Below are 21,522 nucleotides of genomic sequence, written 5' to 3'. Positions count from 1 at the left end.
TTCCATTGAAAGACTGCGGCGCCGCAGTGACATTTGTCGGTGGACGGCAACAAAAAAGTCGAGTTGTCGGCTCAACTTCGGCGTCTAGACTTTTTGGTGGGGATGTCTTGGCAGCCATGAAGAATCGCAATCAGGCACGACTGGGCACGTGATGCGGCCGATCACGTGTATGCCAAGACCAACCCCATGCTGCATGCTGAGGTAATGTTGCTGATACCTACAGGGCTCTATATAGGTACTTAGTCACTGCTTTCTAGGAGGGCTGTAAATACCCCTACACTCAAAACTGAGCCTCTTGTAGTGACTCGAGAGCATTTGCATGTTCATTCCGGCTTAGACTCCATCAAGCGCAATGAATATTCGAGGACCGGCGAACAGTGCATGCGCTTGACCAGCCACTCGGTTACTCTAATATTTTTAATGGGCCAAGAGAATCGTCTCTATTAACCTCAAAATGCTACGAAATGCATAGGCGCAAGAGGGAGGCTAGGCCATGAATAGTGATAGGAAGTGGCATAAGGCAAGTCATCCATTCAAGCCTCTACATTAGATGTCTGAGTGGGAACGGTCAATGCAAGTGGGCACGGTGTTCGGCATCGGCATTTCCATAACGTCAGCTATTGGCAGAGTACCGCCACCGTCTATGTATCGCGTGCACCCTCTGGAACAGATCGGCCAGGCACGTCTGTGTCAGATGAATTTTTGTCTCCGGGGTACTGTCCCTTGACTACGATTGTGGCCGTGGAGTGATCCACGTACGTGCAGTCATTCTCTGTAACTATTGCGCAGACGGCAAGGCTGTGACACCAGCCAAAATGAAAGCTATAGAGCAAAGCCGTCCTGTAGGCAAGGAGAAGAATCTACACTAAGGAGATGGTATTGAGGTTATTCTGTGTATTGCGCTGGGATCTTTCACGCTCTCAACTCAACCCAGAAAGAATGTCTGGGGAAGCTTTCGGAATGGGGCTTGTGGGGAGGTCTAATGTATGAGTTTCGCCTTCAAGCGGGGTTCAGACTCAGGCCGTGTCTAAAGGGTCCCCGAGTGCCCTTGTCAACCGAGCCAAGGGCTGAAATTTTGGCTAAAGCTCGTCGCCTCGAACCTTTAGTTGTAGTGGTCGCAACTGGAGCCAAAGAAGAGGATTTTGACTATGATCCTTAACATCAGCCAACTCTGACCTCTCCTCGTGCAGATTGGTGCTGTTATGAGCCCTTCGCCCTCGCAAAACAATATGGTGGAAGATGAAAGCGTCCCACTCCCTCAACCAGACCCGCCATCCACTCGCGGCCCTGGACGCGCTTGTTCTGAATGCAACCGCAAAAAGACGAAATGCGACATGACACGCCCGGTCTGTGGTCTCTGCTCCCGAACTGGTCGTACATGCATCGTTCCTGCAAGGAGACGTCCGCCTCTGCGTGGAAGACATGATCCTAGCAAAGGTAACAAGAACGCTCCCAACATCGAACTTTTGAACCAGCTTTTGGACACACAACATGCGACATCTCCGTTGCAGCCAGAAGACACCTGGGGATCTAGTCCATCCCCATCTCTCTCCCAGCAGTCAAAGGCTGGAGACCAGCGTGGCTTTTATGGTCTTAATATAGGAGCAGGAGATGGGACTAGCTCAACAAGACCTCCTAAAACAGCGAGCGACTTTTCGACGTCACTGCCATTGAATACATCCAGCAAAGATATAATCCACATTTCTTCACCTTCTCCCGGAACCATCGCCAGGTCTCCCGAGGAGACTAAAATCGACCATCCTTGTGATCCCTCGAGATACTCTTATATGTTTATACTCCGACTAGTGAGCATTCACTTCCAACGTATTCAACCGTGGCTCCCGTTGTTACACAAGCCCAAGTTCATGAGTCGATTGGCAGAGAAAATGCAAGGCCAGCCGGATCCTTTAAGTTGCCTCGATACAGATGAAGCGCTGCTCCTGAGTAGCATCTTTACCTTGTCTTGTCGATTCTTGTCTCAAGGAGAGCGAGGCGGGCACTCAACAAAGGTCTGGATCGATGTCTGCGCGCAGCATGCTCGGCAATGTTATAAAGACGCGCGGAATATTGAAAACCCTACACTCACGTACCTGCAAGGATGCATTCTTCTCGCATTCCACTATTATACCTCTGGTTTAAGCTCCCAGGGCTGGATTCTGGTTGGAGTTTGCCTACGACTTACCGATGAACTTGGGCTAGCTCGAATTGATTCTGAAGTCAATGCGGAAGCAGCACATCTGGAATGGGCCGAACAAGAAGAAAGGCGGAGGGCTTGGTGGCTTGTTTGGGAGCTTGATGTCTTCGGGTCTTCTGTCTGTCAACGCTCGTTTTCAACAGAATGGCGAAGGGCATCAGTCAAGCTCCCAGTACGGGATGATTTCTGGTTCGCGTGCCAGGAAACTGATTCACCACGGCTTCCCCGCCGATTGGGAAGCATCTGGCTGGTCCTGGACTCGCTTTCACGGAAAGATGGGAGAACATGGTTCTTGTTGGCCAATCTCCTCCATGCTTGCGCCCAAGAGTACCTCCAGCAGGAGGATTGTGTGAGCATCGAGGATCGAACTGTACTCCAAAATGAGATAAATTGTCTCAAATTGGCATTGCCTTCGTTCTTTGATCTGACCAACCAGCCTATGGACACTGACGAGCTTCACCATTCGAATCGTAACTGGGTCATTGGCACTCACTTACTGTTGTCATCCAGCACTTATATCTCCCGCAACCTTCCAATCAGAGACTTTGATGCTAGCATTGTGGGACCAGGGCTCTTTGGGGGCCCCTCTGGCTTGCGAGATCGGATCTTCGAACTTTCAAGAATAACCAGCCATTGGCCTGCTGACTACACCGCAGCGGCCCATCCATTTTTCTCATGCATGATGCTCAATGTCTACGTACCGAACGCAGAGATACCTTTCCAATCGGACCTTCTTAGCTCTTGTGATGCTGTGGTAAGGCTACTACAGGCACGACTGGGTGAATACTGGCAGCTTGGTATTTTAGCATTGAGTAAGTGCATTTTCAATTCATCTACCGAACAAAGAACTAATGTGGAACAGGGATTAGTAAATTACAAAACAGTCCCGCGCCGCTAGCGTCGGCAGATATGGAACTCATCAAGCGGTATCCCCTTTGGTTTCCGCGAACAATGCAGTGGCAAGCCTCTGCGGCATTCAGCAATTCCTCAATGAGGCAGCAGCAATCAATTGCTGGTTCAGAGAATGTGCCCCAAAACCACTTATTCGACAATGTGAATGATTTTGCATCCACAATTGGAACAAGAGATGTGAATGATGTGGCGGCGGCTTCTGATAATACTGCAACACGATCTGAACGCTTTGCGTTTCCGGCTGCCATCGCATCTGTTGATTTTTGGGACCTGAACTTGGACAACAACCCTCATGATTTCTCAGTCGGGCAAGATATCAGTACCAGAGATACTCAAGAAAGATTCCTGCCTCCTGTTGCCTGACCCAAGAAAGTTTACTGTGTAAGACTAGCCGGATGGTCGAGAGTTTTGGGTTCATTTTATTGATGGAAGAGCAATCATATGACATATGATGACACTTGGAATATGGAAACCTTAGGTAACAACGAAGGCACCTCTACTGGACGCGTTTGTCATTTTGTAAAGAATACATCTAACAGTATGAAAGTGGTGCTACTTTGGAGCAAAGCCCATCATTCAGACAGCTCATCTCTGTAGTATGGTAGCTACCCGATTGGAGATTCTTGTAGTTTATGTACATGACATGGAATGGCCAGCTAAACGGGGCATGAAGCGCAGTGAAATTGACGCCACGGGGGGATCTGAAGAGGTCTTCAAGCCACCGGATTGACAACGGTGTTCAGACATGCTGCGAAGACTCAAGTGGATCCAACTCCGGAGTCCCCAGGGGCCCAGAAGTCCGGGGCCCGGGGTATGCCTCCACAGCGCGGCATGCAACAAAAGTGGTGCGAGCTATCCTAAATACCGTGCCCGCCACGGTTTGTCTCACAGGACGCTCATGTAACCCACGTCTTACTAGCCAGTGGTGAGATTCTGTGTCTTGTTTACCTTCCGGAGACCTCAAAAGACATGTTTGATCTTCATTGTTTATCTGTTCATCCACACCATCAGCATCGCTGGCAACATGGGGTCTGTTAACAAAGTACTCGTTGTCGGGGCGGGTCTAGGTGGCCTTGCCTGTGCTATCACAAGTCGACTACAGGGCATAAAAGTGACAATATTAGAGAGGGCTCCAAAGATCGCCAATGTGTGTAAACCCTATGTTCACTCTTCAAGAAATTAACTGTCTGCTAGGTTGGAGCAGGAATTCAGATTCCGCCAAACAGCGCTAAAGTTCTCAAGTCCCTTGGGGTTCTTTCTAAGATCGAGGCAGTGTCCACGGTTGTTGAGAGTCTCGAGACCAAGAGATACTCGGATGGCAAGGTCCTTGCATCGCGTCCTTTGGGCGCGAACTCCCAGAAGATGTTTGGAGCGAATTGGATGTAGGCAACGAAACCTTGTCGATCTGAGCAGCGCATGACTGATTGGAATACAGGGTTATTCACAGGGAAGACTATCACAGCGTGCTTCTAGAAGAAGCGCTGGCTCTGGGAGCTGAGTTGGAGCTCGGAACCCAAGTTGACAGCATCGACTCGAGTGGAACACAAGTTACTTTGGCCGATGGCACCACAAGAGAGGCAGACGTGGTTGTTGGCGCCGATGGTAAGACTTTGCTCGACTTTGATTCGACATATTCCATTTGGCGATTTGGACTAATTGATGACTACCAATTTCCAGGTCTGTGGTCATCCACCAGAGAAACCTTTCTGAACAAAGCCTCTCCGCCATCTGAGACCGGTGATCTCGCCTACCGTGCTACGTTCAGTCTGAAGCAGCTACAGTCATTGAACAATCCATCAGTGGAGGCCTTGTGCGCACAAAAGTCGGTCACGCTGTGGATGGGCCCCCAGAAACACTGCGTCTTCTATCCTTTGAGATCCGGTACAGAGTTTAATCTTGTGCTATTGCGACCTGATAATCTTCCCCCGAATGTACGGGCCGAAGAAGGGGATATTTCTGAAATGAGAGCGGCATTTGAAGGATGGGACCCAATGTAAACCCAACCAGTTCTGTTCTGATGACCATGAACTAATCATTTCAGACTCACTCTGCTGATCAGCTGTATTTCTTCCGTGCTAAAGTGGAAGTTATTACACCACGAGGAGCTTGACTCGTGGACACAGGTAAGTCTCATGACAGAGTTATATGCATCAAGGCAAAGCTGATAACTTTAGGGCCATGCTGCGCTGCTTGGAGATGCATGTCACCCTACCTTGCCATACCAAGCACAAGGTGCAGCTATGGCAGTGGAAGACGGGGGAGTGCTGGGGTCCTTACTCGGCATGTATAACAAAAGCAAGCTGGAGTCGATACCAAAGGCACTACCACAGAACGCAACCATCCCTGCCGTCCTCTCCTTATACGAAAAGTTGCGAAAGCAACGCACGACGGTGAATGTGCAAGGGGCGGTTAGAAATCGATGGTTCTATCATCTCCCAGATGGCGAGGAGCAAAGAGCACGCGACGCAGAGATGGCCAACTACGATTTCGTCGATGGAAGGTCTTCCTATTCCTGGCTGGACAGCAAATACAACATGAACCTGCTGGGATTTGACGCATTGGAAGATGCACGCAAGGCTTACCTCACCTGGCTGGACGAACTCGACAGCCCTCTCTCGACACTGTTGCATGATAACAGCGGTCGAGCCACCGTTGAGGCGTCAATGTTGGCACAGAAAGCCGCTGCTGCATGAGAGTATCTCGTTTAGTTTCCTGTTCTTGAGATCGAGTGAACGGAATGGCTAGAAACCCCGTATATTATGTTTAACTGATTGATCGAGCTTGCGGATATGCATTCTTGTGTATCATTATGGGCTGAGGCCTGACCTCGCGTTTGGAAAGAAATCGGACATCCGCTACATATCTATGGCCTTCCCATTCGCATATTTCTTTGCTGTGACAGAACCCCCGATGACTACGCCGTCAGGGCGTCGGGTGCCGGTTCCCTGTGTCATTTTAACTCATTATAATGCCTGCTCAGGCAGACCCCTGTTAAAATTCCCATTATTGTTGGGGGACTCACCGGTTGTTGACCACGGCTCACACCCTTCAACAATATGGACATCAACAAACCCATCGAACTCATTCACGACCTTCTGAAATGGCTTTGGCTCCATCCCGTCAACGAAGCTCGTGTAATTGTCTGAAAGAGGAATGGCTGCGCTTGTGCCGCCAAGACAAGAATTTCCCAGCAATTTGAACTCCATCCCTCAGCGAAAGCGCTGTCGAAAATTTCTAGTGTATAGCTTGGGATCTAGGTCACGACGTGTCTTCAATGGAAGGCTTGTTGGGACTACTTTGTAATCTGTGAGTGCTCTGATGACAACATCATCCTTCTCCAACTATCTCTAAAATTCTCTAGCTCTCTGAGCGACGGCGATCTTTCGGAGTTTTATCACTTCCGAATTGATGGATTGCCTCAGACCTTCGGTCATGTTTCGCCACGCACCAGGCAAGACTGGTTCTGGGATCCTTGTTTCTGGACTATTTGCGACTCTGACCGATCCTTAACATTACATGGCGATTCTGTGGGAACCAGGGACACAAATATAAAACGAACGCTTGCTTCACAGCAAAACATGAAATGCGTTGATATAAGCTTATTAACAGGAGAAACCTTTCCAGTCTACGGACTGGACAAACAGATCCTAGTCAGCATTCCACGTGCCGCAGCACCAAACTTTGGGATACTTGCGTATGGAGTGCAACTTATCGCCTACCAGCTTGGTGAAGCTGAGCCTATACCAGATTTGAGAAATCTTAAAATGTGGCTTTCACGACGTTCCCAGAGCAAGGAATATTTCCCCGGGTTCTTGGACGTCACCGCAAGTGGCGCTCTTACAGCTGGAGAGCTTCCTATGGAAGGTATCTTACGTGAATCTTTGGAAGAGGCATCTCTGCCTAAAGAATGGCTTTGCGACGAGATTAAATCCATGGGCGCTTTAAGCTACGTGGGCAAGAGTGAAAGCTATGGGTCTGATGACCTAGGCTTCGCCTTACCCGAGATTGATTTTTGCTACTGCGTTAGACTGCCTTCGACGCTTGTCCCGACACCTATGGACGGCGAGGTGGCTTATTTTGAACTCTTGTCGGCACCAGAGGTGTTGGACAAGTTGATGCAACGCCAATGCTCCCCAGCTGCGACGTTCGTCTTGATCGACTTTCTCATCAAACTAGGATTTATCAGCTGTGACAATGAGCCCAACTTTGTTGAGATAGTCAGGCGCTTGCATCATAAGTTACCGTACCCGACTCTGTGAACATATTGCAGGTATCACTCCTTTTACAGCTTCTTGAGATCAGACTAGCAGTGTAGGAAGGTCTCGGAAAGCCTGTTTTGCTGCCGCGGTCGCTGAACGAAAGAACCGTATGTCCTATAGCAAAGTCGGTCAGATGTAAAATCAGGAGGTGTCGACACATTTGGTATGCCCATTCTTGATCCTTGATTCACTCTTTCACTTCTCCGCGTTCTTTTAAACAGACAGCTGATTCCATAATTATGCAAAGGCGACCGTATTATGGGTTTTTCTAACACAGCTGACTATTTCTGCTAAATTGCAGGCCAGAATTGGGCTCAGTTCAAATGCCAGACCTCGAGTAGTCGTATGTTGGTCCTGTGTAGCTATTCGGCTCGGCCCCGTGGTGTTTATTATAAGGCCGGCTGAATAACTAGGACATGTAGACTGCGGGAAGATGACGGTAGAGGCATTCGCTGCTGTGCTCGAAGAGTCAAACAGATTTGGAAAAGTCTGATGGAATATTCTCCAACTTTGGGTCTCTTCACTCTAGTCGTACTTTCACCGGGTTCCTTGCAAGTGTAAGACCCTGCCATGCGAGATATGGTATCCACAGCCAGGTCTATCATGCTCGCTTAGCAAAATGGTTGTGAAGTTCTACTTAGTACACGGCGTGAAATGAAGTATTCGACAGGGACATGCCGATGACCCAAAGACGGCATATGACCTAGACGTTGACATCGGCCGGGCCTTCTGTTTCCAGAAGCTGAAGTCGGTTTATTAGAGTGAAATTGCTATCTCGCCTCAACACCGTCCCGGGGTGGGTCTGAAGTGGGCCAAGATACCGTCCCCAGCACGTTCCCCCCAAATGTTTTTCAACGACAAGACCGACTTCGTGGCCGGGGCCCCGCATCACAAACCATTTTAAAGCCAGGGATATAAAACTCGACATATCGTAAGGAGTTCATTGGTGATGTTGCCTTGTTATATTTTTGTATACGGAGACCCGAAGAAGAAAAAGAAAGAAACCTAATGGCGGATAAATCAGATACCCTGGAGACGCAAATCTCCAATGCTCCCACTGGAGAGCAAATTGAGAAATCAGTCACTGTCGATACAGTGCACCAAGACCAAGCGGTCGAGGTCCTCTACAACTATCAGGGCGAACAAACATGGACTCCGGAAGAGGAGAAGCGTCTTCTCAGAAAGATCGATCTTCGTCTAATGTGTCTGCTCTGCGTCACCTTCGGCCTGCAGTATTATGACAAGGCAATGCTCTCCCAAGCTGTGAGTACCGACGAGATCATGCCGTGCAATTGGTAAATGCTGAATTGTGACAACACAGGCCATTTTTGAACTCGTCCCCGATCTTAAACTCAATGTCGGTGTCAGATATTCGATGTCTGCTGCAATCTTCTACTTGGGCTATATTGCAGGTGCATATCCGAATGTCTTACTAGCGCAAAGATTTCCCATCGACAGATTTCTGTTCGGCCTTGTCATTGTCTGGGGTATCTGCCTCATCGCAACTGCAGGAGTTAGCAATTGGCAAGGTCTTTACGCGCAACGATTCTTTCTGGGACTCTTGGAATCTGGAGTGGCGCCAACCTTTATGATGGTCGTTGGCCAGTGGTATAAGAAAGAGGAACAGGGATTTAGAATGGGGTAAGAGATTCAGAGTCTTTCGAAAACAGGCCGCTCACAAGTCCCATAGTATTTGGTACTCATGTGCTCCATGGGTGTCATTGTTCTCTCCTTTGGTTAATTACGGCATCGGCCACATCGACGGCGCACTTTCCCCTTGGCGATACATGTACCTCGTGGCAGGCTCCTTGACCATTCTGTGGGCGTTTGTCATACTCTTTTGCATGGACTCGGATCCCATTCGAGCTCGACATCTCAATGAGCGAGAAAAATATATCGCCGTCTCCCGCATGAGATCTAACAATGCTGGCGTTCGAAACACACACATGAAGAAAGATCAGGTCATTGAGCTGTTCCTCGATGTCAAGTTTTGGCTCAATGTAATTATGGCATTGTGCCTGTATATTGCAAATGGCCCACTGTCCAGTTTCGTTCCCATCCTGATCAATCAGATGGGCTTCAGTGGTTTGAATTCACTGTTGCTAACCATGCCGTTGGGGGCCATCGTCGGCAGCGCAACCCTCATCGTTGGCTACCTTGCCGGAAAACTCCACAATATGAAACTCTACCTTGTGGCCATCTGCACCGCAGTGACGTTGCTGTCAGCTGCTTTGATGTGGGGCCTCCCAACATCCAACATTGGAGGCAGACTGTTCGCAGTGTACATTCTTGGTATTTACAATTGCGGTTATAGTGTTCTGATGACTGTTCAAATTGCCAACACGTCTGGCTACACAAAACGGTCGCTCAGTTCCGCTGGTATCCATGTCGGATACTGTCTGGGTAAGTTCTCCTGCCCTAGCAAGCTCGCTGACCTTGGACTGACATAATTGTGAATAGGCAATTTCATCGGACCGTTAGTATTCCTCACAAGAGAAGCTCCACAGTACACTACTGGCTTCGCAACTGTCACAGCCACAAGTGCCTTAGCGATCATACTAGCTTTAGTTTATCGTTATATTTGTGTTTGGGAGAACAAGGTTCGAGATAATCGCGGAATCGCAGAGGGTTTCGACCATGCATACGAGGAGATGACGGACAAGCAAAACCCTCAATTCAGGTACACCTATTAAGAAGATAGGAAACAATGGGAGAGCAAACTGTAATCAATAGCATGAGGTGCAAGCCCAAAAAGATCTTTCAGGGTCCCTTAGCCACTGGCTCTGTAGTAAGCCTGACAACATTACCTTTCGCGTCGCCTCTACATCCAGGTTCTGTTCCATATATCGTGCTACCATAGTTTGGCTCGACAAGGCGTGCCACCTGCACTTTTGCTTTCTCTCACCCCAAGGCTCGGTGCTCCGGCAATATCCAACTAACAGCCCCCCTACGCTGCTCCCAGAATCCTGAGTTTCTACCAGAATCCACCATTGTAGAACGCATGTCTCACCTCTATGAATGACCGAGACGAAGCGGGATTGAAACCCGGCTGAAATCCAGAGCGGCACGGAAGCCGTCACTTCAGCTCTTAAAGTTATCCCCTTCACCATTCCAAAGGCCCTCGAATCAGCCGGGCCGGGCCCACATGTGATGATTGCCTTGTTGGAAACTATTAACACGGCATTGGTATCCTCTACAAGGTCGAATACCATACCGTCAAAACAGATGCGGCACAAGCGAGGACCGCCAGCACATCAACCCCGTACGGGGATTGACCCCGCAAAGATTTAAACTCAGGGTCAACTCAAATGTATACGGGGTGCGAGGAACTGCTGGCACCGAGTGAATCCTGGGCGGCATGGTGATGAAGCTGTTCTCAGACGCGTTGTCAGAATTTTTACTTATAATCACCTTCCACCCAAAAGGGTGACCGCTCAGGCTCGGTGAATCTCTCGTGATACGCCCCGATATCAAATTCATCATGTGGTTTCTAGTCTTTCTCGTCATTTGTATCTGCTCCTACCTTCTATATCATGGCTGGCTGTCGCCACTAGCATCAATCCCAGGCCCATTCCTAGCACGATTTTCGAGAATATGGCTCGTGTTCCATGGTTACAAAGGTGATCTGCATACGGCCTTGTCAGAAGTTCATGCTAGGTATGGTGCGACTGTTCGTATTGGCCCAGATGAAGTGGTCACTACAAACCTGGAGGCAATAAAGACTATTTACGGTACGGGAAATGCCTCCCGAGCTCTAGAAAATCATTTCTGATAGAGTGAACTTTAGGTGCTGGCGCAAAATTCCGCAAAAGCGATTGGTACGCCCCACAGCAGGGAGCACGGAAGTTCGATCTATTTGCGGAAAGAGACGAAGTCGTCCATCGCAACCAGCGACGTCTCGTGAATCATTTATATGCAACTTCGTCTTTGCTCCAGTTGGAGCCTCAGATAGACCAAGTGATCCGCGACTTCATCAACGTTCTTCATTGGAAACAAGGAGAATCGCTTGATCTCGGGCTTTGGCTCCAACTTTTTGCTTTTGGTAGGCAATATCGATTTTCATTCATGACGAAACAACTGCAGCTAACATTGCCAGACGTGATTGGACAGGTGACATTCTCACAGAAATTTGGGCTCATGGATGCTGGCAAGGAGTCCGAAGCATTGTTGCAGATCAAGCAGTCTGCCGCGATGGCTTCATGGTCCAATCAGATTCCTTGGCTATCAAAGATTGTTAGCACGATCAACCAATATTTTCGGACCCAGATCATGGCAAACGCACGAAATGGCTCGATTCGTCAGTTTACGGTCCAGCAGGTCGAATCTCGTATGTTGCGTGGAAGCCATCACCGCGACATGTTAGCAGGTTTCCTTGATGTCCATAAAGCCCACCCAGATGCTTTTGATTCTGCAGCAATCATCTCAATGGCTTCGAGCAACGTCAACGCAGGAAGCGATACAACGGCGATCTCACTACGGGCCATGTTCTATTATCTGATTCAGAACCCGCGATGTATGCAAACTCTTCTAGACGAGATTCAGCGGGTGACAGAAGACTCAGCTCCAGGTGATGTCGTTACTTATGAACAAGCTCTCGGAATGCCATACTTACAGGCTGTAATGAACGAAGCTTTGAGAATGCACTCACTTGTAGGTCAATCTCTACCACGAGTGGTTCCAAAGGAAGGGCTTATGGTTGGACATTATTCCCTCCCAGGAGGAGTAAGTGTTTTTGTTTCCCTATCATCCGCTCTCAAGCCAGTAGCAGCTCACAGACCTAGACAATCGTGGGAACGAGCCCATATGTCATGGGCCGCTGCGAAGATCTTTATGGTAGCGACGCAAAACTTTTCCGTCCAGAACGGTGGCTTGACAAGAACGAGAAGGGCAACTTGAGTAAGTCCAGGCCCCTCTACCGAATTTATTCGTTGCGTCTGCTTACTTGGTCGAGCACGTTTTAATCTCGCATTTGGCGGAGCATCGAGACTATGCATCGGCAAGAGTAAGACCTTTTAATTGGTTTCAATGCTTCGACTGACATTCGAGTGATCAAGACTTGAGCTGGATAGAAATGTCTAAGGTATGAACGAGTAAATATTGCGAGGGACGGCATTGACCCTACACAGCTGCTGCCCACTATTCTCAAAGCCTTCAAGGTGGAATCTTTCGGAAGTGAGGTAGTCTTAGCGGAGGAGTGTTTGTAAGTGAGCCAACATGTTGCAGATATTTGGGGTGCTAACGTGCCTAGCTTCTTTGTCTTCCAGCGCGGATTGAAAGTCAAACTTACGGCTCGTTCTTGAACTGATGCTTCTGTGTTGTGGTTTGGCAGCCATTTCTCGATCGGTGTTACATAGAGGCCAGATACAGTCCTTCTTATTACTTGACGTTGCGGTTGAAAAGTAATCTTGTTCCATTTTGCTGTCAGACTCTTCAATGAAGTAAATTCCGAATTCAATTTCAGGTGGTAGACCTATACTGACGTATTTCATTTCGATTGTGTCAAGGTGCCACCTGTAGCTGGTACCTTGGCTTCGAGCTGGATCCTGGGAAGGCACAACTTGTAATGCTACAGTAAGTGACTGCAGAGGGGAACACGTCGGCGTTTCAATGAAGCTTTTAAGGGCGAATCGTGCTCAAAGTCAAGGCTCTCAGGCGCGTGAGCGTAGGTCTGTCAGCAAAACGGACAGTGGATACGCACCATGGATGAGTTCCACTCCCGGACAAAAGCAAGAATTGCCGTAGACTGATCCATGATGTCGTCTCACAATTTACTTCGTCAAAGGTAGATAGCTTGTGTTCGGTGCGTCAGCCAATTTAAGCGCATTCATCTGAATCGCAGCTAAGGGGAGGAGAAACGCCGCCAACTGCAGTATATATTTCAGTCTCCGATCAAAGGGGTTGGTGACATTGGTGGGTGTGGCCGTGATAGTGCCTCGAGCTACCGTTGGGGAAACTTAAGGATTAGAGCATCCCAATATCTACCACGCTAATTACATTGGTCTCCTTCGCTTCCCGAAGAACGGCGATCAGCCGCTTCTTACTCTCCGCTAGTGGACAAGAGTCGTCGAAGCCGCACGGGGTGCGGCTGTCAATGAATTCATTAATGCCTCTCAGGAATTTCCGGCAGCTCACCGTATTTAGCTTGCTCAAAGGCCAGAAGCCCTGTGATTGAAGCCAGTCTTTGAAGAGCGAAAGTCGTATCTCCTTTGTACAAATGTAGTCATGGAAGTTGCTGGACCCGCAGTGACCGCACTTTTTCGTCGCCCAGGGCTTGTTGCGAAAACACTGCCCGCAAATCTTTTCATTTCTACCGGCATGCCTTTCATTATTCGCACACAGTTGATCGATATTACATTCTATGAGAAGTTGAATTGAACGTTTGACTTGTTCACAAACACTTCTCATGTCGTCTGCATCGACATTTATTACTGTTTGGGGAAAGGTTTCTTTTGGGAGGCGTACCTTTCACGTGGGCAGGCATAGGATGCACTTCCCAATCATCCCATTCCTTAGGTTCCATGGCTAGTGCTAATTGGAAGCTGATATCCGAGAACAAGTTGTGCAGACCAAAGACGAACGCCACCCACATCAGCGTTTGGAGTTGGGGCGCATCAAGAAACGTCAGTGTCCATTTATCCATCCAGGCCCTCACATGAAAAGACAGAGCCTTGGCGCAGCCGTAGAAATCACATAAGTCCGCCAAGTGTCGATAGTCGTCTATTGAGTCTGGTGGATCAACAGGTAGATAGTGGAGAACGCGACAGATCAGAGAGAAGGTGTCCGGATGATCTTCACGTATTTCTTTGACAGGTGGATGGTTGACGTTTGGCTGGTCGACGCCTTCTACGAAAGCGTTTGACTGGAGCATTGTTTGGAAGAAAGGACAGGATAATGTGAGGACTTTCGAGGATACCACAAGATGACGTCGTCGCCCGACAGCGAGTATAAGGTCCCCTTTCAGATCAAGCATTTCGATTTCGTCCACTGGTTTATTCCCAAGCGAGCTGGGTTCATCTCCCTCCATGTTCACTGTCGACGTGACTGAAACTGGTGACTAAGAGAGATATGGTCGGTTTTGGAAGTGCGATAGTAATGACTGTTCTGAGTGAAATGGAAACGAGGTGAATCCGTGGAGATGTTATCTCAAATCAAGCGAGTTTCGGTAGACCTTCCTCAAACAAGGGGCTCAGGGGCGTGTGGGTCAGCCTTCCGCCGCTCTAAGACACAAGGCAGCGCAGTTTCAGCGAGGTCACCAACACCAATCTCTGTCGGCATGTAATTCACTACCTATGTTTTAGAGATAATGGGCACCTCCCACATTATTGTGTAGCATTGGGATGCAGTTACGGGGTTGTGGAATCAAATGGCAAGTTAGCGACGGCTCCCGGGGTAGTCATAGGTGCTTTGATGCTAATGACAGGGCGGCGCTATGAACATCCTGATTAGGACTGGCGCCAGAGCTTTCTAACCCTGGAAAAAGATCTTGAACTTCATCACCGAGTTCCTCGATGTGTTCAGTTCATCCCTCAAACCCACACATTGATTCTCTCTCGCACTCAGAGCCCGTTGGAGGCTAACGAAAATGGTGCAGCCCTCCCCAAGGCTGTTGGCGCGCTTGCGTTTCTCCACGAAACAAGTTGCCAGAGGTTTCTACCGTGGTACTGGCAGTGGATCAATGGGTGCTCATACCGAGAAGGGCAAATACATCATCGACTTTCGCAAGACCCGACACTATAATGTTCCGTCCCTCGAAGACTTCAGGGTAGGAACCTTTCTTCAGATCTTGTGTGGGCGATGACTGATCCTGAATTCCGATAGCTCACTCCATTCGTTTCCCTTGACATCGATAAGCTTGCCGAGAAGCGCCGCTACTTCATTGACGGAACTCCTATTACAAAAGACGGGAGCGATGGCTTGAAGTATTTACGAGAATGGAGGGCCGAAAACAAACAAGAATACGAGCACAGACAATACCAAGAATACCAACAATCGCAAGAGTATCTCAATTCGCAGGAACCGGCGAGCCAGCAATCCCTAGAGGGAGTTGAAATCGATCAGAGTCCAAGCAACGGACAGAATGCCCAAGCCTCGAAGCCCTGATCAACCATGCTATAAGGCCAAAGTACAGCGATCATGGTCCCGCCGCAGTCTGGTCCCACCGATGCACACCAGTTTTGCCAGCTCCTAGGACACTGCATTCCTGGCCACGTACCACGTTTCTCTCATTGTCAATCTCAAACTCGAGAAGCCAGTTCAGATACCAACGTTCGGTGCCAACAAAGCCAGGAGACCCAAATGAGGCCACACATGATACGATCACAGATATGACTACGGCAGAGACAGAAAATTCTGTAATGGAACAGATCCATCCACAGATTATTTGTGCACAGCTTGCGGGTGTACTTTTTTCGCCAAAGTACCCCCGTCGAGGTCTAGACCCGAATCAGCGCAAGAAATTGCGTCTTTGAGTGCTCCTGGTGGAAGGAAAGATGCAAAGCCTCGAGATGGAAAGCCTCTCATTGTCACAACCCCTCTGGACCATGATGCCAATATACCACCACGCGGAGAATTATGTATGCACTACTTTTGAACAGCCCAAGAGGCCAATGTATAAAACATTTGTACAAAGGAAATACCCATCTCCTACATTGCCCCGATGATTTGGTTTTGCTTGGGAACTCCTCACAATCTTTCTAATTCCCTAGCCAGCCCGTGAAAGCCATTGGCAGGTCACCTCATCCGACAGCGATGACGTGGCAGCCGAGCACGCCTAAGAGGCTACAGCCTATGAAGGATGTTGACCGCAGCAGAAATCCAGCATATAGCAACCGCGTCCAGCGATCGGCCACGACATATACAGCAAATAGGGTGTTTCAAGTCAGTACCATCACGTACAGAGCTGCAAGGATCCTAGTCAACGGAAATCGGCTCGACTACTGTTCGCATTCGCCTACCTTTGTTCAGCCTTACTCGTGCATTAGCGGCACGTTCTCGCACGACAGCGTGTCGCGATTGGATTGGCTCGGCAAGATGCTTGGGATGAATTGGGTGTTGGCCCCAGATGTCCAAGATAAAGTGAGAGGCACTCATATACAACGCATAGCATCCGCTCCGTAGGCTCAGTGCCATGATCTTTAATCGACTCTTGATGTGTGCTCAGCATGAATCACTTCCCCTTGCCCCAAGGCAAAGGCCATATTCGAATTCCCAATCTCACGCGTAGTGACTATATCTCGGGTGAAGGACGCTTTCATGGCTTTCCAACTCGACAAGGCTGGTCAATTCAACAGCTCGAGGACATTCATTCGCTCGCAGGACGGCCAGGATCAGATGTCTCAATCCCGGAATTTTTTCAGAACTGGCTTTTCTTCGGCTGTGCAATTGAAGTCTTTTCCATTTCCGGTGTCGTTGTATCTCAATCTGATTTACTGGATAACGACAGGCAGTATGTTAATACTCGGCGACTTCCATCTCTAATACGCCAATGGCGACAGCGAGCCCAGCAAACGGGTAACAAGAACAGCGCCACCATCATCCAATGGGCAACTAAGACAGCTCTCATCCTGAAGAAGGTCTCCGACTATGTCGATCTCTATTGCATCCCCTACTCCGATAGCAAGCGTGGGCGACAGATTCTGCAGCACCGACATCCCAACGTACCTCTTCCCGAGAAGGTGTGGGTCTCTATCATTGCATTGGGCCACACACTCACAGAAGCAATGCTGTCCATCTATGGAATTGTGCGCACAAGAAACAAGTGGGGCTCCTCGTCTCTATTGAAGCAAAAAATGCTGAATAGAGGCTGGTGTCCCATGGATGTTCAGAGAAGTCTACGAGACATGGGAGTGGACGGTCATTATTATATTGCAAAGTCTTCAAATCTCGAGGTCAACATATCTCATGATCGATGCACGCAAAGCCAATGTTTCGCTCGAAATATTGACGAGGTAACCTATCAACAGAAACATTGTTGTGAAAGTGGCAAATGCAATATGGTGCTTGTCGACGAGGACCTGTTGTGTAAAATCATTGATGCAGGTCAGGTTCCCGTATGCTCGTGGGATCAATCGAAGAAAAGGCTCTCGTTGAAATCTTCGACCATCGAGAAGCGTGGTTCGTCGAGCTTACCATTTCTTGCCATCTCTCATGTGTAAGGTAAAGTCAGCACAATAGAAATCGGACACCACTAACAGATCTCAGATGGAGCGATGGCTTGGGCAATCCTCATCATAACGGGCTGTACCAATGTCAACTTGATCAGCTTCAAGCCATGGTCAAAGCAGCGGCCACCGACCATAAACTAAAAGGGCAGCCTGTCCACTTCTGGATTGACACTCTGGCAGTACCCGTTCGAGACACTCCCGAGATGAAAGAACGGCGCATGCGTTGCATCCGACAAATGGCGAGCATATACAAGGGTGCCGTTGGTACCCTCGTATTGTCAGCCAACCTTCGACAGATTCCTTCCGATGCACCCGAGCACGAGAGAGGCCTGGCATTGTACCTCACGAACTGGGTTCGCCGATTGTGGACATTCCAGGAGGGGATGCTTTCGGAGAAGATCCTTTTACAATTTGCAGACAAAGTCATCAACATGGATCATATGATCTGTCCTGAGGTGGGCAGGTCTATCACTCGAGGTCGATGTGTTACATTCCCAAAGCAAGCTTCAGTCGCCGCGACGTCTTCCCTTTTCATCCTTCGCGATATACTTCGCGACAAGATGTTTGAGATGATGGGACCGATGTATGCCCGAGTTGGCCCTTTGGCCCCCGCCATCAGTGCACTACAATTCCGCTCCACGTCCAAGCTGAGCGACGAAACAATCTGTTTGGGGGCATTGATGAGATTAAGAATTGCTCGTCTACTCGAGGTTGACAAGGACATCATCAAAGAATATAGCGCGAAAGGGGTTCAACTTGAGAAAGTCAGCGATCATGAGCGCGCCGAGAGGCGGATGGAGACATTTCTAAGTATGGTTCGAGTGTTCCCACACGACATCATTTTCAATTCACACACTAGGCTAACCAGGGATGGATTTCGCTGGGCTCCATCCTCCTTCCTGGGGATTCCGAGTGGCGGCTTCACTGCCACAGTCGAGGGCTCTTTCACGACATTCGACAAGCAGCAAAGTGGCCTATCATACACGGGATCAGGTTTCATTGCCACCATGCCCTGCGGCAGCAAAAACGGACAGCCTCTCGATGGCGATCTATTGGTCCGACTTCCGATGCCTAACACGAAACTCCTTGAGGTAGTTGTTCGAAAGCGGAAGGCGAGAGGTGAGCTTCTAGGCAATACTTGGCCAACAGGCAGAAAATATGCCTTTATCCTTCGACGCCCTCTTCAGGCCGGAGAGTCTCAGAGTTCGAATGCCTCAAAGCTCCCCAAAACCCCAACTAATGGCCCTGAACTCGAAGTATGGTTTGAGACTCTATTCGCCGAGTTGAATAATGACCATCATGAAATCGATGTTGTCGTGGGCACCGTCGTTCATGGAGACGAGGAATACGGCAGCCCCAAGGATGTGACCACCATTCGTCACGAATTTCTTGCAAATCTGACAGTTCTCAACCCATCTGCCCTTCCTGAACAAGGACTGGATGAATTAGAGTTGCTTAAGCGCTTGGGCATAAATCACAGTAGACGATCAGGACATGAACAAGCTCAAGACAGTCCCAGTACTGACGAGGACGAGGAGGAATCCACAACCGATGATGATGATGACGACGATGATTCTCTGGACTCATTCGATTCTGCGGAATTTGACTTGAAAGAGGACTTTGAAACTTCCTCTGACTGCTCAGAAGATCCTGACAGGTATGGTGGTAAGTAGTATCAAACCTTCTTCTCCTGTTATGCAAGACGTCGCTGATCAGATCTTGTTGCACAACCAGACGTGGGTACTGGAGCTGGTGATGAAACACAACGCAAAGATTCGGTCAACTTTCTCGACGATACTCTAAGTGAGAAAGAGTGGTACGAGAATACAATCGAGGATTCTGATTCAGAGTATGAAGATGTCACTCTGTCTTTTAAGGAGATATGTGCCCCTGCCGAAACGCCCTTGATCGAGACTGAGGGAGTGTTGAAAGGGCAATGGACTGATTGGCTCATTCGTTGATTCGTGCTTGTATTTTTGAAAGCTATTCTTAATTGCAGAGAATTCTTTGGGCTGCCCTTGGACTTTATTAGCAATGGGTAGATGTGAGGAAATAAAAATCGTTTCAACAAACTTGCGTGGACATCCTGATCGTAGGCAATGCCAACTGGCCACGTGCTCGCTCAGTATCTTCTGAGGATGGAGCGCATAAGTTTCGAGATAAACCTATACACTACTTTTACGGCTCAGAGCGTCAAGCGATTGGTTGTTGTTCAGGTGAGATGAGGCTGGTGTTGAACTTTAACATCGGCGACATAGTATTGATCCTGTCACCAACCCGATCGGGCTACCTGGTTTGCATCAGTTCTTGAGCAAAGCTACATTATTCGTGACATATTGCTAGATCTAGATCTCGGTCCAGATGGCTTTTGCTGTCCTCAAACGCCTGACGGAGCTGCCTATCATAGTCTTTCTTATCTGCTAGTTTCTTATTGATGAATGCACTTGTCTGAACAGTCCAATATTCCATCATAATTGTATAAAACTCATCGTTCTCTTCGTGCTCGTCGGCGAGTATCGGCTGGATATGATCGTAAAATACTCGAACAAGCCCTGTTGGACTGCGAACAGCCAGAGTATACCAAAAAGTACCCATTTCCCATGCTTGTTTCATGACAGCGGAAAGTCTGTCTCGAGGTTGAATGGAAAGCTCCTGCTCGGTTTTCTCCAAAACATCTAGGAACTCACGACGAACAGGGTCGTACATCTTCTCGTCCATCTGGTCGATTGCCTGATTCGCTAGCCATCGCGGAGGGTGGGTCATCTCGACAGGACAGGAGGAAGCCCATTCAAGATCAATAAGAGTCCGCGGACGTGTAGGTTAGATGACGAGGAATATCCACCGGGATCTGCTCATTCTCAAGCTGATGGATTACCAGCGACAGTGGTCTATTAGCCAAATGTAAGAATCCGTTATCGTCAACGGTGAAGGAACCAATGCGAGGAAGTGGGACTTGAGCGATGGTCAACAGGATCCGGGACAGGTTTTGGAAGAGATTCCTGCGCAGTGCCTTCTCATGATACCTCTCGTTCCATGTGCATGACAGCATTTGACCCTCATGTTTTTCTACATAATCGATCAGAAGATAGCCGGAGCGTAAGGAGTCAAAGCTTGCTCCTCCACCATGACGAGTGTATCTCGATGGGACGGGGAATTTCAGCCAATTAAGGAGTCGGCGATAGAAATGGTGTGCCAGCCGGAGAAAGAGAGGTAGGTGCTCGATGGCGGTAAACTAACGTGAGCTTAGCAAATTTATGAAAACCCTAGTCATGATCGTGTTCTTCTTACCCTCTGACCTGTCGAGAGTCCAAACCCATACAGGCGAGGGATCGGGACGGATGGACAGTTTTGCTGGAGCCAGATGTAGGTGCCAGCTTCGCAACGAAGCTTTTCATCCGCATTTTCTGAGCCGCAAACCTTATAGGGTAGTGGAAATCGAATAATAACTCTTTTCGTTGGTTGTCCCTCGCAGCTAGAGATGGAAACCGGAATACATACATTGAAGCTGCCGTGAATCCACTCTTCTGGTTCTGCTACCTTGCATAGTTGGACATTCAATCCAAGATGATGCGCAGTGATTGCATGGATCACTGTCTGATTTCGATATAGGTGATTGAAGAATTTGCAACGTTGATCCAATGTCGCAAGTCTATGCAAAACATTCGATTCGTCCTCCTTCACATCCGAATAAGAGATTTGCTTGTCAGAGAGTTGAAGTTTCACCGGCATAACACCCCTTGTTGGTGGTGTGTTGACAGGTGGACAGAAGAGCAATTACAACAAAATTGGCATGGATCATAACCGTTGCGCGAAAACTCTCGGACTGGATGTTTGATGCATCAATCGTCTATTGGGTGTAAGGCGGTTGTCGACGTAGTTGTCCTCGTTCTGTTTGTAGAAGGTCGCTGGGAAACCATTGGGCAACTTGATACATGGCTTGGCGTCACAGCAGAATCCACCGTTTAATACTTGTAGTCGTCAATAGTGTCAAAAT

General features: G+C 48.7%; 5 protein-coding genes across 5 annotated transcripts; 4 read left to right on the top strand and 1 right to left on the bottom strand.

Moving 5' to 3' along the window:
- Positions 1-1,229: 1,229 nt before the first annotated feature.
- Positions 1,230-3,517, top strand: PV10_01667 (uncharacterized protein; the record flags this gene model as incomplete). The annotated part of the gene is made up of 2 exons (XM_016365897.1): positions 1,230-3,006; positions 3,057-3,517. The coding sequence occupies 2 exons, from the start codon at positions 1,230-1,232 to the stop codon at positions 3,467-3,469; spliced, it is 2,190 nt and encodes a 729-aa protein (XP_016229546.1). The 3' UTR covers positions 3,470-3,517.
- Positions 3,518-14,947: 11,430 nt separating this feature from the next.
- Positions 14,948-15,465, top strand: PV10_01666 (uncharacterized protein; the record flags this gene model as incomplete). Its single annotated transcript, XM_016365896.1, has 2 exons — positions 14,948-15,127; positions 15,184-15,465. 2 exons carry the CDS (start codon positions 14,948-14,950, stop codon positions 15,463-15,465), a joined length of 462 nt encoding a protein of 153 aa, XP_016229545.1.
- Positions 15,466-16,113: 648 nt separating this feature from the next.
- PV10_01665 (uncharacterized protein) lies at positions 16,114-16,482 on the top strand (the record flags this gene model as incomplete). The annotated part of the gene is made up of 1 exon (XM_016365895.1): positions 16,114-16,482. One exon carries the CDS (start codon positions 16,114-16,116, stop codon positions 16,480-16,482), a length of 369 nt encoding a protein of 122 aa, XP_016229544.1.
- Positions 16,483-16,526: 44 nt separating this feature from the next.
- PV10_01664 (uncharacterized protein) lies at positions 16,527-19,489 on the top strand (the record flags this gene model as incomplete). The annotated part of the gene is made up of 3 exons (XM_016365894.1): positions 16,527-17,515; positions 17,566-19,193; positions 19,263-19,489. The coding sequence occupies 3 exons, from the start codon at positions 16,527-16,529 to the stop codon at positions 19,487-19,489; spliced, it is 2,844 nt and encodes a 947-aa protein (XP_016229543.1).
- Positions 19,490-19,850: 361 nt separating this feature from the next.
- PV10_01663 (uncharacterized protein) lies at positions 19,851-20,408 on the bottom strand (the record flags this gene model as incomplete). Its single annotated transcript, XM_016365893.1, has 1 exon — positions 19,851-20,408. Exon 1 carries the CDS (start codon positions 20,289-20,291, stop codon positions 19,851-19,853), a length of 441 nt encoding a protein of 146 aa, XP_016229542.1. The 5' UTR covers positions 20,292-20,408.
- Positions 20,409-21,522: the final 1,114 nt, after the last annotated feature.

This window comes from Exophiala mesophila (genome assembly GCF_000836275.1).
Source record: "Exophiala mesophila strain CBS 40295 unplaced genomic scaffold supercont1.1, whole genome shotgun sequence".
Lineage (NCBI taxonomy): Eukaryota > Fungi > Ascomycota > Eurotiomycetes > Chaetothyriales > Herpotrichiellaceae > Exophiala > Exophiala mesophila.
Note: the sequence above shows the minus strand (reverse complement) of the source record. Positions and strands in the feature narration are given on the sequence as shown.